At 36.9% G+C, this 12989-nt stretch overlaps 1 protein-coding gene across 2 annotated transcripts in view; it reads left to right on the forward strand.

The window, feature by feature from the left end:
• LOC131076229 (uncharacterized) overlaps positions 1-12989 on the forward strand; it is an 87768-nt gene that overhangs the window by 11907 nt on the left and 62872 nt on the right. For both annotated transcript variants that reach the window (XM_058013307.2, XM_058013315.2), the window contains exons 4-6: positions 5092-5239; positions 5350-5499; positions 5584-5785. In XM_058013307.2, the coding sequence (XP_057869290.2) occupies positions 5092-5239; positions 5350-5499; positions 5584-5785 (500 nt within the window). The remainder of the gene's footprint in view (positions 1-5091; positions 5240-5349; positions 5500-5583; positions 5786-12989) is intronic.

Consider the following 12989-nt stretch of genomic DNA (forward strand, 5'->3'; position numbering starts at 1 on the left):
TGGATCACAATGAACACAAAAGCCAGCACAATTTTCAAGAATCAAGTTGGTCAAACTGTCCCATGCTGTAAATGAAGATTTTCCTATTGGTCGCTTTCTTCAAATAGCTTTCATACCATCTTGGTACAACAACATGCTTTTCTTATTGCTTAACACTTGTCTACACCATGCTTTTGGTAGGACGTGCAACCATCTGAAGGAAGAAGATTGGCTTTGAAGAATATAAATATTTCAGTTGGTAAATAGTCCAATTTACAAGATTGTGCCTGATCAAGTGTTGCAATGATTTGCAATGAGAGAAGAGATCCAAGCTGTACTCAAAAGATGCATGGTCTGGCTGGAGGCCACATTGTGCCAGATTTTGCATTAAGGGAAGTACTTCTCTTGGTGTTATGGTGGCCAACACTACATAAAGATGCAAAACAATGTGATGGGGACTGGGAAGCCACTAAAAAGATACTTTATGCCTCCTTGGCCAGCTCAGCCTCAAGAAATTTCTGAAAGATGGGTACTTGATTTTATTAGCCCAGATGCATGCCTGCTTTAAAAAACAAAAAAAAAATTCCTGGTGGCCGTCAAACCATAACTTCCAAGTATTGTCCAATTACGCACCAGCAAGTAGTCATTGAATTTAGCATTCCAATACAGATGACAAGCAATAAAGAGGTTGGCATTTTGTGAATCATGTGATTCAGTTGACGACATCAAAATTTAGAATTTTCTATTCTCTAACATGTGATTCAGTTGATGACATCACAATTTAGGATTTTCTTCTCTCTCCAATCTGTACTACCCACAAGCAAACAACCAAGCCGAGGTCACTAATAAAGTATTGATCTTTATAATTCATAAGTATTTTGGGATTGAGGGGCAGAATGGGAAAAGTGCCTTCTTGTTTTACAGGTCTACTGTATGGCCTACTAGGTGACTACAAGGCATTGTGTGAACAATAGGTAGCTGTACCAATGGAGTATCTTGTACAAAGCGAAAGTATTGTCGTTGAGAAGACTTATACAAGCTTTGCATGTTGTCAACATGACAAGAACCTTCAAAGAGAATTTAAGTCTGGTAAATTTAAATTACTTGGCTTGGATGATTGAAGATATAAGAGATATTGAAGAGTTGATGGAAAGGCTGGAGAATTTGGATGTAACACCTGTTAGGGACATGGTGAATGATTTGAAATTTAAATTATATTTACTGTGAATGAAAGGTAGAAATATTATTAATGTGGAATCTTCAGTACTGGAGAAGACATAGAAAAGTCATTCATGAAGGGATCCACCAGGTAAGAGGGAAAAGGTATAAATATTATTAATAAAAACAATGATCAAATGCTCCCTATTGAAAATAGAGAAAATGAAATTGAAAGTTCAGATGGTGTCTTAGAACATTATCTAGGAAAAGTCAAACGCATTAGAAGTACAATGATGTGTTGCTCCAATAGATGTTTAGAAGGGCCATGTGACTATTGTGTGCAGTTAGGTTCTTTGACAGTAGGCTCTCTATTAAAAAATAATACAAGTACCCAACATAAATATCCATATGTTCGTTCTTCTTTTGTCCACTTATTGTACATCCATACTCTGTATAGCCACACTTCTACACCAAATTCCCGCTTGTCTAAAATGTACACTTTTGGTATCAAACGCTACATCCATTCATTTCTACCACTGTACAGTTGTGAGGCCCCGAGATTCTGTTGCAACACATTTATTTAGTTCATTCTACTTTATGCTTATCTGTCAGCATTCAATTGCCTTATTCTACTACTCTGTATGACCGCCTCTCTGTTGCATCTTATTATCACCTCTCTGATCTGCCATATCTCCTTCATCATATGGCCATTCCACTATATTTCCCATTCGAGGTGCTCTGTGGCCATGCATTCTCTTGCAGCAGATATATGGTTGATTGCAATTGAGATGCTTCCAAGATTCCTTGCATGGCAAGCTGTATGGCCATTCTGTACCTTCCACTTCACCCTTGAAGAATTTTCTTGAAGTGTATGATACATAAGGTATGCTTTGGGTTTGTGTATAATTATTTGTTGGAAAAATATTACATCTTTTTCTTGAGTTGCAGATAATTGTAGAGGAAGTAGAGGATTGTCGAGGGGTAAATATGGCAGAAGAAGGTACTCTGATAAAAGCCCCTTTTCCATAGTTTCTCTGCAATCTTCACAAATTCAAGGCCAAAAGCATCTTAACAGAACTTAGCAAATTTTATGTGGAAGACAACTCTCATTTTCAGCTGCAATAATTGCTGATAAGAAGAAAATACCTCAAGCTACAGGGACCTCACGCTCTACTAATAAGGCCAAATATATGGAAAATTACACTAGATAAGTCTTTTCAATGATATGACACTGATCAAGAGAGTAGATTGAGTCTGTAGGAAATGACAGCAGCCTATAATGGTTCAAACATCTCCACAATCAGTTTTTGCAAGTTCAACAATGTAAGGGAATAAAAAGCAAAAATTATGCAAGCAATGGAATAGGATACCTGAAACAAATATAATGCCAATGATACAAACTCTAACATGGGAGAGTTGACCTGCCACTGAATTTCATACATAGTGGGCAAGTAAAGTAGTTGGCCATAAATTTAAGACAACATTACAAAGGGTTGGTTCAGGCAACATTTTACAGTTGTTTCTCTTGATGCCAGAGGTATCAAACCATACTTGGTTCATATAGTTTCTGGTTATGACAGAGACAAACGATAGTTGTTCATACAGTATCTGGATTAAGAAGTAAAAATAATACAAAACAGAGGATTTTACGAGGCTATTGGGGAACCCGGGCATGGACAGTAGGCTGTAAAGCTGGGAAGCAATCTTCAAATTACATAGGTCGAAAATGATTATGCTGTCCAAATTCTGTGTAGAGATATTTTGACTGCTGAAGATTTTGTATGCATGTGGACCAAGGGCTGTAGAGGCATAAAAACTAAATTTTAATTGCTGAAGAAATGCAGCATCTGTTGGGTGTGACTTGCTAGTTGGTCGGAGCCACTGCAGATTTTGACAATGCTGTGTGGATGATGGGCAGTGGACTAATATGATAGGGTTGAGGAGACAAATTTATAATTGGGAAAATTGTTGACAAGCAGAATTCACAAATTCTTTTTTTTTTGTGTCTGAAGGAGTTTATATACCCTGGCATTGAATTGGGCTATTCCTGGACAATGCACAGTCAAGCGACTTTGGGAAGTGATTGGAGTTCCAATGACAGTTATAACCTATCTTGGCCATCTACCTTTAGATGGAAACATTTGGACATTTTATTTACTGAAGCACAAGGGTAAGACAATCAACCAAAAGAATGCAGGATAACCCATACAATTTCATTGAGGAGATGGACATTTTTGAATATGAAGACGTAGAGGAGTGAAGAAGAAGAACCTCATGACACCAAATTCCAAAGAGTACAATGATGAGGGAAGCAGGACACCCATGTTACCAGAATTTTCTTCTCATTTAGGAAACCCATGTAGGACATTTTTGCATGTCTTCTTCACATGTTGCAGTGATATCCTCTGAGCAGATAGCTACACCTGTTGCTCATCCTAGAGAGTTTGTGTTTGTCACTTTGTCAACTAGGGATGAATCATGGGAGATAGAATATTGACTGACTGATTCAACTGATATGGCACAAGATGGAGATCCTATGATTGAGTGCGAGACTATATAATTGCATGAGGTGGCTGTGATCTGTGGGAAAGTTGGAAGAAAACATACAGATGGGAGAGGAAACAAGAGGTTAACTCTTCTTTTGCATATTTTTAATAGGATGTTCCAAATTTCCGATACATCAAGTCGACAGTAGGAACCTATGTGGTGCATTGTATCATTTTCTGCAGCTTATGGTATCCCTGGCATAGATTATGCATGACATTGCAAGCAGAGTCAAAGAATGTAGCTGTTTGGTTACTTAAGCCCCAGTGAGTTTGAATGAGAGAAATCATATCAAGAATTTGTAGAAGTCTGTCTCTTGGAATTTGAACTTTGAAGTAAGGATGACCAGAGTCTAATACCTCAGAGATACTCCACCAGTGGTTGGTTTCCATGATTCTACCAATCATTTCTCCTCTTATCTCTACTATGTTTGATCTTCGAAGCTTCCTATTCTATCAAACACACCTTCCAGCATAAGTATTTAATGCTATAGTAATTATTGTGAATGATGCTGAACTTAATAATATAATATTGCTGTTTGTGTTCTGTGAACAATGCCAACGAAGTCAAAAGTCACTTAAAAATGAGTACTTATGGTCATTTGGAGGAGGAACATTCAAAATTTAAAGAGCAGCTTTGCCAGAAGACCCAGCTTACATAAACCAAGCCAATAAGGTTGTTGAGTATGAGTAGCACTAGTAGTTGACACTGTTGAAAGCTCAGTTCAAACATAACATGGTGGAAACTAGAAAAGATCAATTGAAGGAAGGTTGCAAGAGGCTGTTCACAGGGTAAAATGAATTCATTGAGAAGGTGTATGCACTTGGAGCTGAAGTGAAACAGTTGAAATCAAGTGGAACAGCTTCTTCATGTTGACAATCAGCAGGAGCAACTGTATCTCTAGGGCTTCTTCTCATCCCCCATCTCCTTCTTGATATTATATTTGGGTCATGTTGGAAGGGACACCAACTTGTATAGGAGGGATAAAAGCTGAAAGTTATGTTCTTATTTACATTAAGCAATTACATATTTGTAGTGGACTTAGGTTGATGGTTGTTTTAGTTTTGGCTTAGCTAGCGTACTGATTTTTATTGTTATGTATGGTTTGCTCAATGGTTATGTCATTACTGACAGGGCTTGGTCAACCAATTCATAAATAATAAGATGAATGTTTGGGCAGGGGCATTGATGTGACAGGTCCTCTCTCTACCAAGATTTAACTGTACACTACCTCATACTGTAAAGCTGTTTTTCTCTCATATTCTGTGGTGTTATTATGCTAATGGCATCTGTTATATTCCTGGAAGTAGCATTCTTTGATATTATAGCCCACTGCTGTAAATGGTAGTCATTCGTGACCATATATATTTTTACATTCTTAAATATTTTGTTTCTGTGCTAATTTTGTAGGATTGGTAACGATGACAAGGAAACAGTTTTGAAACAGGCAGAGAAAGATCTGAATGGGGTTAGAAAGCAGCACCTCTCACGTGTTGCTAATGAGTTGCAAGGCAATGTCAATGATGCATGGAAGCTTAGAAGAGCTTTTTCACCTGGGGTTTGTTGAATCTGTTTGTTTGTTTTTGAGCCACCATTTTGGTATTTTCTGAATTTTTTATTTATGGGTCCATTTATGTTCTTTTGGTGGGGTAATGTTGGATTGCACAGATTCAAGAGTATGTAGAAGCAGCGACTGTGCTTGAATTCTGTAAGAGTGGGAAACTTTTGACCGTTGCAGATCTCAATAATGAGATTTCAAAGCTTGGTGATTCATCTACTAGCCAATTCAAGATCAACATTCTGGATTATCTTTTAGGGGTAAGTACAAGACATCTTTGTACTTGTATACAGATTCATGGATATGTTAGAAGACTTACTCTAGTATTTATTGTGCTTTGTTAGATTGGAGATTTGACAGGAGAGCTCATGAGGTTAGCCATTAGTCAGGTGGCTGCTGGAGAGGTGGAGACAGCAAAGAGAATATGCAACTTTGTTCGAGATCTTTACAAGGAATTAAGTCTTGTTGCTCCAATTATGGATGATAATAATGACATGAACAAGAAGATGGAAATAATGCTTCAGAGTTTAGTGAAAATAGAGAATGGTATGAACTACTCAGTTCTCTTCTATATAAAGAGCTAATGTGTGAATTTGTATACCTTGTCCTAATATGATTGGTACTGTATGCTTTGGTAAGCCTGCGTTAACATTTTGTGTTAGTTGTTCTTTACAATCTCTAAAATCTTTGTACAAGAAGGTTAGACCTTTCATAACATGTAATGTCCCTTCTTGGGATATTCCTGATTTTTGCATTAAAATTATAATATTTACTCAAAATGATGATAACTTTATCAATGATAAATAATTTATGACTATTCAAATCGATAAATTGGAACAGAATTCTCAAAGTAAATCATATCGTGAATTCTCTGGAAATACTTGCAAATCTGCTGAATTAGAGGTTTTCATCCCTAACTCAACAGTGACAATACCATGGGTTTTCGGCCTTAGCTTGCCAAAGAGCATGAAAGGTTTTTTTGTCCTTCCAATTCTTGTGGACCTGGAAGGGATTTCATCCATCCAGTTTACAAGATACTACCTAGAATTCAAATCTGATAACTTGATTTATTTGCTAGACTATTGCTGGTTTGATACTTTAATGGATTATGCTTCAGCCTTCAATGAATTTCTGCTTTATATTTGATTCGATACTTGAAATATGAATTTCTGAGTTGATGATCGTTTGCTTGAACTTTGTTGATTGATTGTGTCATGACCTTGACTATGACATAAGAATATTCACTATTCTAAATAAATAAATTCAGAAATTGTCTTAATCAGCAATTTTCTAATTAACAGTCTGTTAAGCATTCACTTCCTTAATCAGCAAACTGGTGACTAGACATCTTTTAAGGAGAGGATAGGAATGAGTAAAGAACAGCAAGGAGACTGCGAGTTGATATCTTTTCACTTGACTGATCAAATGCTTCTCATGTAATCGGTGATTTGTTAAAGGGGATTGACTATAGCAAATTAACAAAGGGGCTAAACAGTGATCCTTGGAAGAGGCACGGGACAGTTATGAAAGGACGCAGCCTTGGGGAAGGTTGTGTACATGAAAGAGGACATGACTCTTCATTGCAATGTTGGCATCAGGGGCATTGAATGAGAGCAAGCAAGATCAATCAGGCAGTCAAAGAAGAGCAGAAGTACTTATACATCAAATAAGATCAAGGATAGCAATCAGAACAGAAAACATTATATGTAATCTGCACTCATCTAAAAGGAAACGGTTAGATGAAATCATCAGCAATCATATACAGCCATCTGGTATCATAATCATCTTTGTGGTATGCAGCATGCTAATGTTTTTATGCATAATTCCTCACAGATTGATATAGGCAATAATATGTATAATATATTTGATACATAACTCTCATATATTAGATATAGGCAATAAGGCTAAGTTGCCAGTTTGGGTTCGAAGAACTGGTACGCTGGTACGACAAAATTTTGAAAAGGGTGGGTTCGTTAGTACAAAATATATATATATATATATATATATATATATATATATATATATATATATATATATATATATATATATATATATATATATATGCGGCCTAGATGCATGAATTAAGATTAGAATGTCACATAGCATCATATAAACAACAAAACAACCATAAACTTGTAATTATAGCATCATGATCATACCAGCATAGCATCATATACATCAAGTTCAATATCAAAATAATAATATCGAGTTCAAATATCATTGTTTCAACAATTGAATATCTGCTCTAAGCTGCAATTAATAATATTTATGTTAGAGGAAAACCTAGCAAACTGGAGCTCTTAGAGGAAACCATTGCTACTTGCCAATTGTACTCTACTTGGTTTGACACCTCCTAAGCCTTGTGTTCAGCCTTTTCTATGGTCATCTAGCACTACCATTCTGATTTGAATTTTCTTCACCCCAACGTTGTTCTCTGATCATTAAACCAATAGATCTAATGCCTATTCACATTGATTAATAATGCTCCAGTTTGGGATCTTGAGGATATTCTAAAGCCCTTGGTGGTACTCTTTTAACATTTTGGAGTCTCCTCTATCACTTTTTGGTATTTAGTAAGGAAAAAACAAACTTTTGGAGGATTGAGGGTATACAAGATTAGTTGTAAATGTAATGCCCCCTTTTTGCTTCTTGCTGTTTTTGGATGGTTTAGCCTATTCTTGGCCCTCCTAGGCTAAGGCAGTTGGTTAGAGGGACTTAGTTATTAGAGTAGGAGGCTTATTCCCATCCAGAGTTCAGGTTTGGCCTTCGTTGGACTCAATTCTACACACTTACTATTTATAGTAAGTCAGTGGATGATCGAGAGGGAGCCTTACTATTTAGCCTTACTATTTTTAGTAAGGCAGATGGATGTAGTGGTTGACTCCCCGGTTCAGATGGGATTCAGAAATAATTAGCATTTATAAAGTTATGTTATTTTAATTATTAATAATGTAATACTTTATTAATAATTAATCATTAAAGGCATATTATAAAGTTATTAAAGTCACTTTATGTGCAATGGGGCCATGACCCTCAATTAAGTGACTTAAAGTGCAATTAATGATTTTTTAATATTTGAGGCCTATTTATTGATACATTTGATAATGTCAAAAGATAAATATAAAATTTCATTTTAAATGAAATTAATGTGCATCTAATAATTCAAGCCTTGGGCGCCCCTTATGAGGATATCAAATAAAGTTATTATGCAAACCCTAAAGTGGATTTAAATGCTATTAAGGAGATTGAGGTTATAAAAGGACTCAAAAAGCAAATGCTTGTTCATTCTTCAAGATTATAAACTTGTGCTTTTTGATATGAGAGTTGTGTGTAGAAATACACAAGGGTTTCAGTCATTTCCAGCATTGGAGAACAAAGACTCTTCAGTGTTTGTGCAATTTTGAGGCTGTGAGATACCTGCTGAGATTATTGCCTGATCGTGGGCTTAATCTAGGAGTCCAATTTGTGCTGACAGGTAGGAGATTTCATCTAGGGTTTGAAGGATTGAAAGGTATATCTACATAAGTCTTGGAGATTCGTATTGGCTGCCATTATACATTAGGAAATCAAGCATTTAATTGGCAGATTATATACATTGTAGAGTGGAGACCATCATTTGTAGCAGGCATTTTACATACTAGGTTATCTAATTTTGCTGTCATAAGTTTTGGGAATTACATGCTATATCTTTGTAACTATTTGGTGTGAGAATAATTAATAAAAGACTTCATTAATATGTTGCTGCCATATAATTTCTAGTTTGCATGCGAAGTGTTTGATGATTTGTCAAGCAGCTGTAGTTATTATTTTTAGTCACTTATATTCATATTAAAAGTCAAAATCAGTTGGCATATCATTTCTATGACATTGTTAGTCCATGGTCAGAGGCATTCAAACACATCAATTGCAGCATACAAGACCGAAACAATACAAACAGAAACTCATAACAGCAAGTTCAAACATTGTATGCAAAGTGTTCGACAATATTCCTTGACGGTTTAATTAGCAACTTGAGGTCAAATGAGTCAAGGGATATTACAGTGGTATCAGAGCGGTTTCTTGCCATCCTTGCTAGGGTTGAAAATCATTGAGCTCCCACAGTTGATATTAGAGTCACCAACACTCTTGTTTTTGTTTCAGTATAGGTAAAATGAAGTCTATAAAGGAACTCATGCCAAAGCTCTTGCAGGCCTTTCAAGACTATGATAGGAATTTAACAAGGCTTTTACAACATCTGGAAATTTTGGACCCCCTGTTTGCAAAGAAAAAGAAAGCAAACACTAATACAAATAATCTTATTAGTAGAAAGGAAATAATGGAAAAGAAGGTGAGTTTTGAAGAGAATGTTGACATTATTAGTGCTCAAGAAGTTGTTATCAGTCATGATAACAAGTTTGATCTTTATGACAATAGTCTTCCACTTAAGCGTAATGATGATTTGAAAGTCATGGCAAGTTCGGAAAGTGTTGTGGGAGTGGCCTTGAGTTTTGGCACTCATGATAACAGTGTCAAGAATGAAGATTGCATGGAAATATTGACCCATAACAGTTCTGATATACATGACAACAATGATGAAATTTTGCATTAGCATGAGACAACAGTGACTACACATGTGCAAGATGCTTCTATTAAGTTGTCACATGAAGGTTCTGGAGATTTGGGTACCAATAGTGCAATGTGTGATGAAGATTCATGCCACAATGAGTCTGATTTTTCATATCAGACCTTAGAAAACAAATCAGAAAATTTATATAACGGCAATGAATCCTAGGATTGTGTTGACGTGTATTTTGTACACAATCATACACAGAATAAAATACCGACAGGCATCTTATCCTCTCTTGAGAAAATAGTCTCTAACTGCTGAAGATCTGCGAAAAGGATCAGTTAGATGGACTCCAAGGTTCTTTTAGTGGGGTCTCCACGTGTGGACAAGCTTTTTAGTGGTATGATGTGATTTGCTGTTTCCTTCAAGGCGTCTTACGGATTCAAAGGCTCGAAGATTTTACTAAACTAAAAGGAACTTTCAAAAAAATGGAAAAAGGACAGGGTTTAAGGAAGTCTAATCTAGCCTAACCCTATGAACGACTTAGCATGAATGAGATTTGGCAAGACTCAACCAACTTCAATTTTGCCATAAGATAACAACTCAATTGAAATTAGTGCGATCTTCTAAGGTAATAATGGTATTCAATGCATCAAAGACCAAGGACACTACTACGAAGGTACATATCCTAGATACGAAAATGCTTGAAGGTTAAGGACTCAAAATGTTTTCCAGTCGACCACGCAAGGCGTTCCTACAATCAGCAAGAAGCTAGTGGTTTGGATAGCGAATCCTACCAAATATCGAATCTCACACTTAGTCTTTCAAATTAACAAACTACTTTGATTGAGCGTGATTCAAGTACATCCAACAACCATGAAGATAACTTAAGAAATTTGCAACAAAACACCATAACTTCAATATTCTATTGATTTCCAAGTCATCATATACAACAATTGCTTGAATTTCTCTCTTCAAGACTCAATCTTGCTACAAAATAAAAATTGCTTCTAACTCTAATCTCTCTTACATCAACTATTGACTATTACTCTATTCCCTATTAACTATTCCCAAATGAAATGAAAAATGGGGGTATAAATAGCATCCCCAATTACAATGAAAGGTCCAGATTGAAAGTAAATCAATGGACAAGATCATGACACCTAAACCCTAATTAGGGTTTGTTACAAATGACCTCCTTTTTACTGAACAATATTAAATACATAGCCAAATATTAAATTTGGCACAAAAATCTAGGAGGTATTAACCAATGAGAAATAAGATGTCATGTCATCTGTAACAACCTTTCATCTAGAATCTTATTCCCTTTCCAATTCTCTTTCTTAGCATATGCAATGAATTTTGTCACGATTCCTTCGATTTCTGTGCTTGGAATCTCGGGAAGATTCTTGATACTCTCTTCTAAGTGGATAACCTGATCAAATGCATCTAGAAGAGCTGTGTCCCAAGTAGGTTCAAGTTCCTTTGTTCTATCAATCAGGAGCATGGTGGCATACATCTGATCATACTGCTCATCTGTAACATCTGCGTCCTTGCGAAAGATGATCTTGATCCTATCCTCAAATTCTTGTAAATCCACATCTGTCTCGACCTCGATCCTTCTGCCAAGAATGGTACGAAGTACCTCAAATACTCTGTCCTGGATCGGATTGATCACCTCCTCAACTTGACCACATCTAACACTGATGTCCTCGAAGAGAACACTCTTTATATGGAGTAAGGTTGACCACTGAAACAAACTGTGAGAATCACCTTCTAAGATCCTCTCTTGTGCTAAAATTCTTCTGGATGTGTGTCTTATAACTTTCAAGACAGGGATGACAACGTCCTTGGTATGGGCAAATGCAGCTACTGTTGCCATCAATCTGTGAATAATCTCAAGAACTTGGATAGCCTGATGGGTGATCTTCGACATCCTTGTAACAAACTCAATGGCCACCGTGTGAGATCTATCCATCCAACTACATGTACGCTGGACCATGTTCCTGAATCTTTCTGCTTCATTGATCGATTGAAGGGGCAATGCCTGCAATGGTGATCTAACTGGATCCTGACGTCCCAAAGGTTCATTGATGTGACTGAAATATGTCCTCCATGCACCGACCTCTTTCTCAAGCTTTCTATTCTTTTCTACTTCTTCTCTAAACTTGTCCTTCAATGCCTCAAATGTGTCGGTGGCATCATCTAAAGTCTGCTCTGCTGTGGATGGTCCTAACTCAATAGTCTGTATATGATAGTCTTCTGCTAGGATCTCACCCTCACATTTGTCTGCTGCCGGTGTAGCTATCTGCAGTTTTCTAGATCCAGTCTCATCTCGAATCATCTTGGACATCTTTGTAGCCTTCTTCTTCTCTGTTGTCATATGTGAACGTCCCACGAGGCTCTCTAAATCAATTGCACTGTCCTCGTCCTCAATTACGATCACCTTAGTCAATCTTTCCTTCAACCAATCTGGGATATTTGATCTTGTCTCTTGAACTTGAATCTCTTTATGTACTATTTCTTCTTGTCTGGGAGGAGATGTTACTTCATTATCATTATCTAAATCATAGTCTTGGAGAGATCCATCGGATGAAACATGCTGCACCTGTCCTTCCTCCTGTCTATCATTCTGTACCATCGATTCCATGGATTCTTCCACTCGAACTGTTCTATCTTCTGGTCTGGAAGAAGTACCTGGTGTTTGATCTTTGTTGGCACCTTGCTTTTTCTTGGAAGACTCTTTCTTTTCTGATCTTTCCTTTCTCTTCGAACCTCTCGAATGGAGATTGCCCTCACTGGCACATCGAAGGTTACCTTCACCTGAATTCCTAGGATTAGGATTGCCTTCACTAACACTGGCTCCACCTTCGGCTGGTTTCTCTTCCAAAGTAAAAGACATAGCTATGCCTTGTTCCCTCAACTTCTGATGCTGAACGTCTACCCATCTGTGAGTACAAGACAAGACTGGTGCCATCAAATCATCTAAATCCACGGCCTCGGGCTCATTCCAATTTAAACTTATTGTTTTGCTTTCTCTATCATATGAAGACTGGATGTGCCTGCCGTTGTCCTGAGCTTGGTCGGCCACTCTGTAAATCTTACATTTCCTGATGAAATCCAAAGGCAATCTAGAATGCATCTTTCGTTTCACTTCGAGATCATCTAGGAGATTCATCATAAAATCTTCAATTTGGTGCTCAT

This window comes from Cryptomeria japonica, chromosome 10 (assembly GCF_030272615.1).
Source record: "Cryptomeria japonica chromosome 10, Sugi_1.0, whole genome shotgun sequence".
Lineage (NCBI taxonomy): Eukaryota > Viridiplantae > Streptophyta > Pinopsida > Cupressales > Cupressaceae > Cryptomeria > Cryptomeria japonica.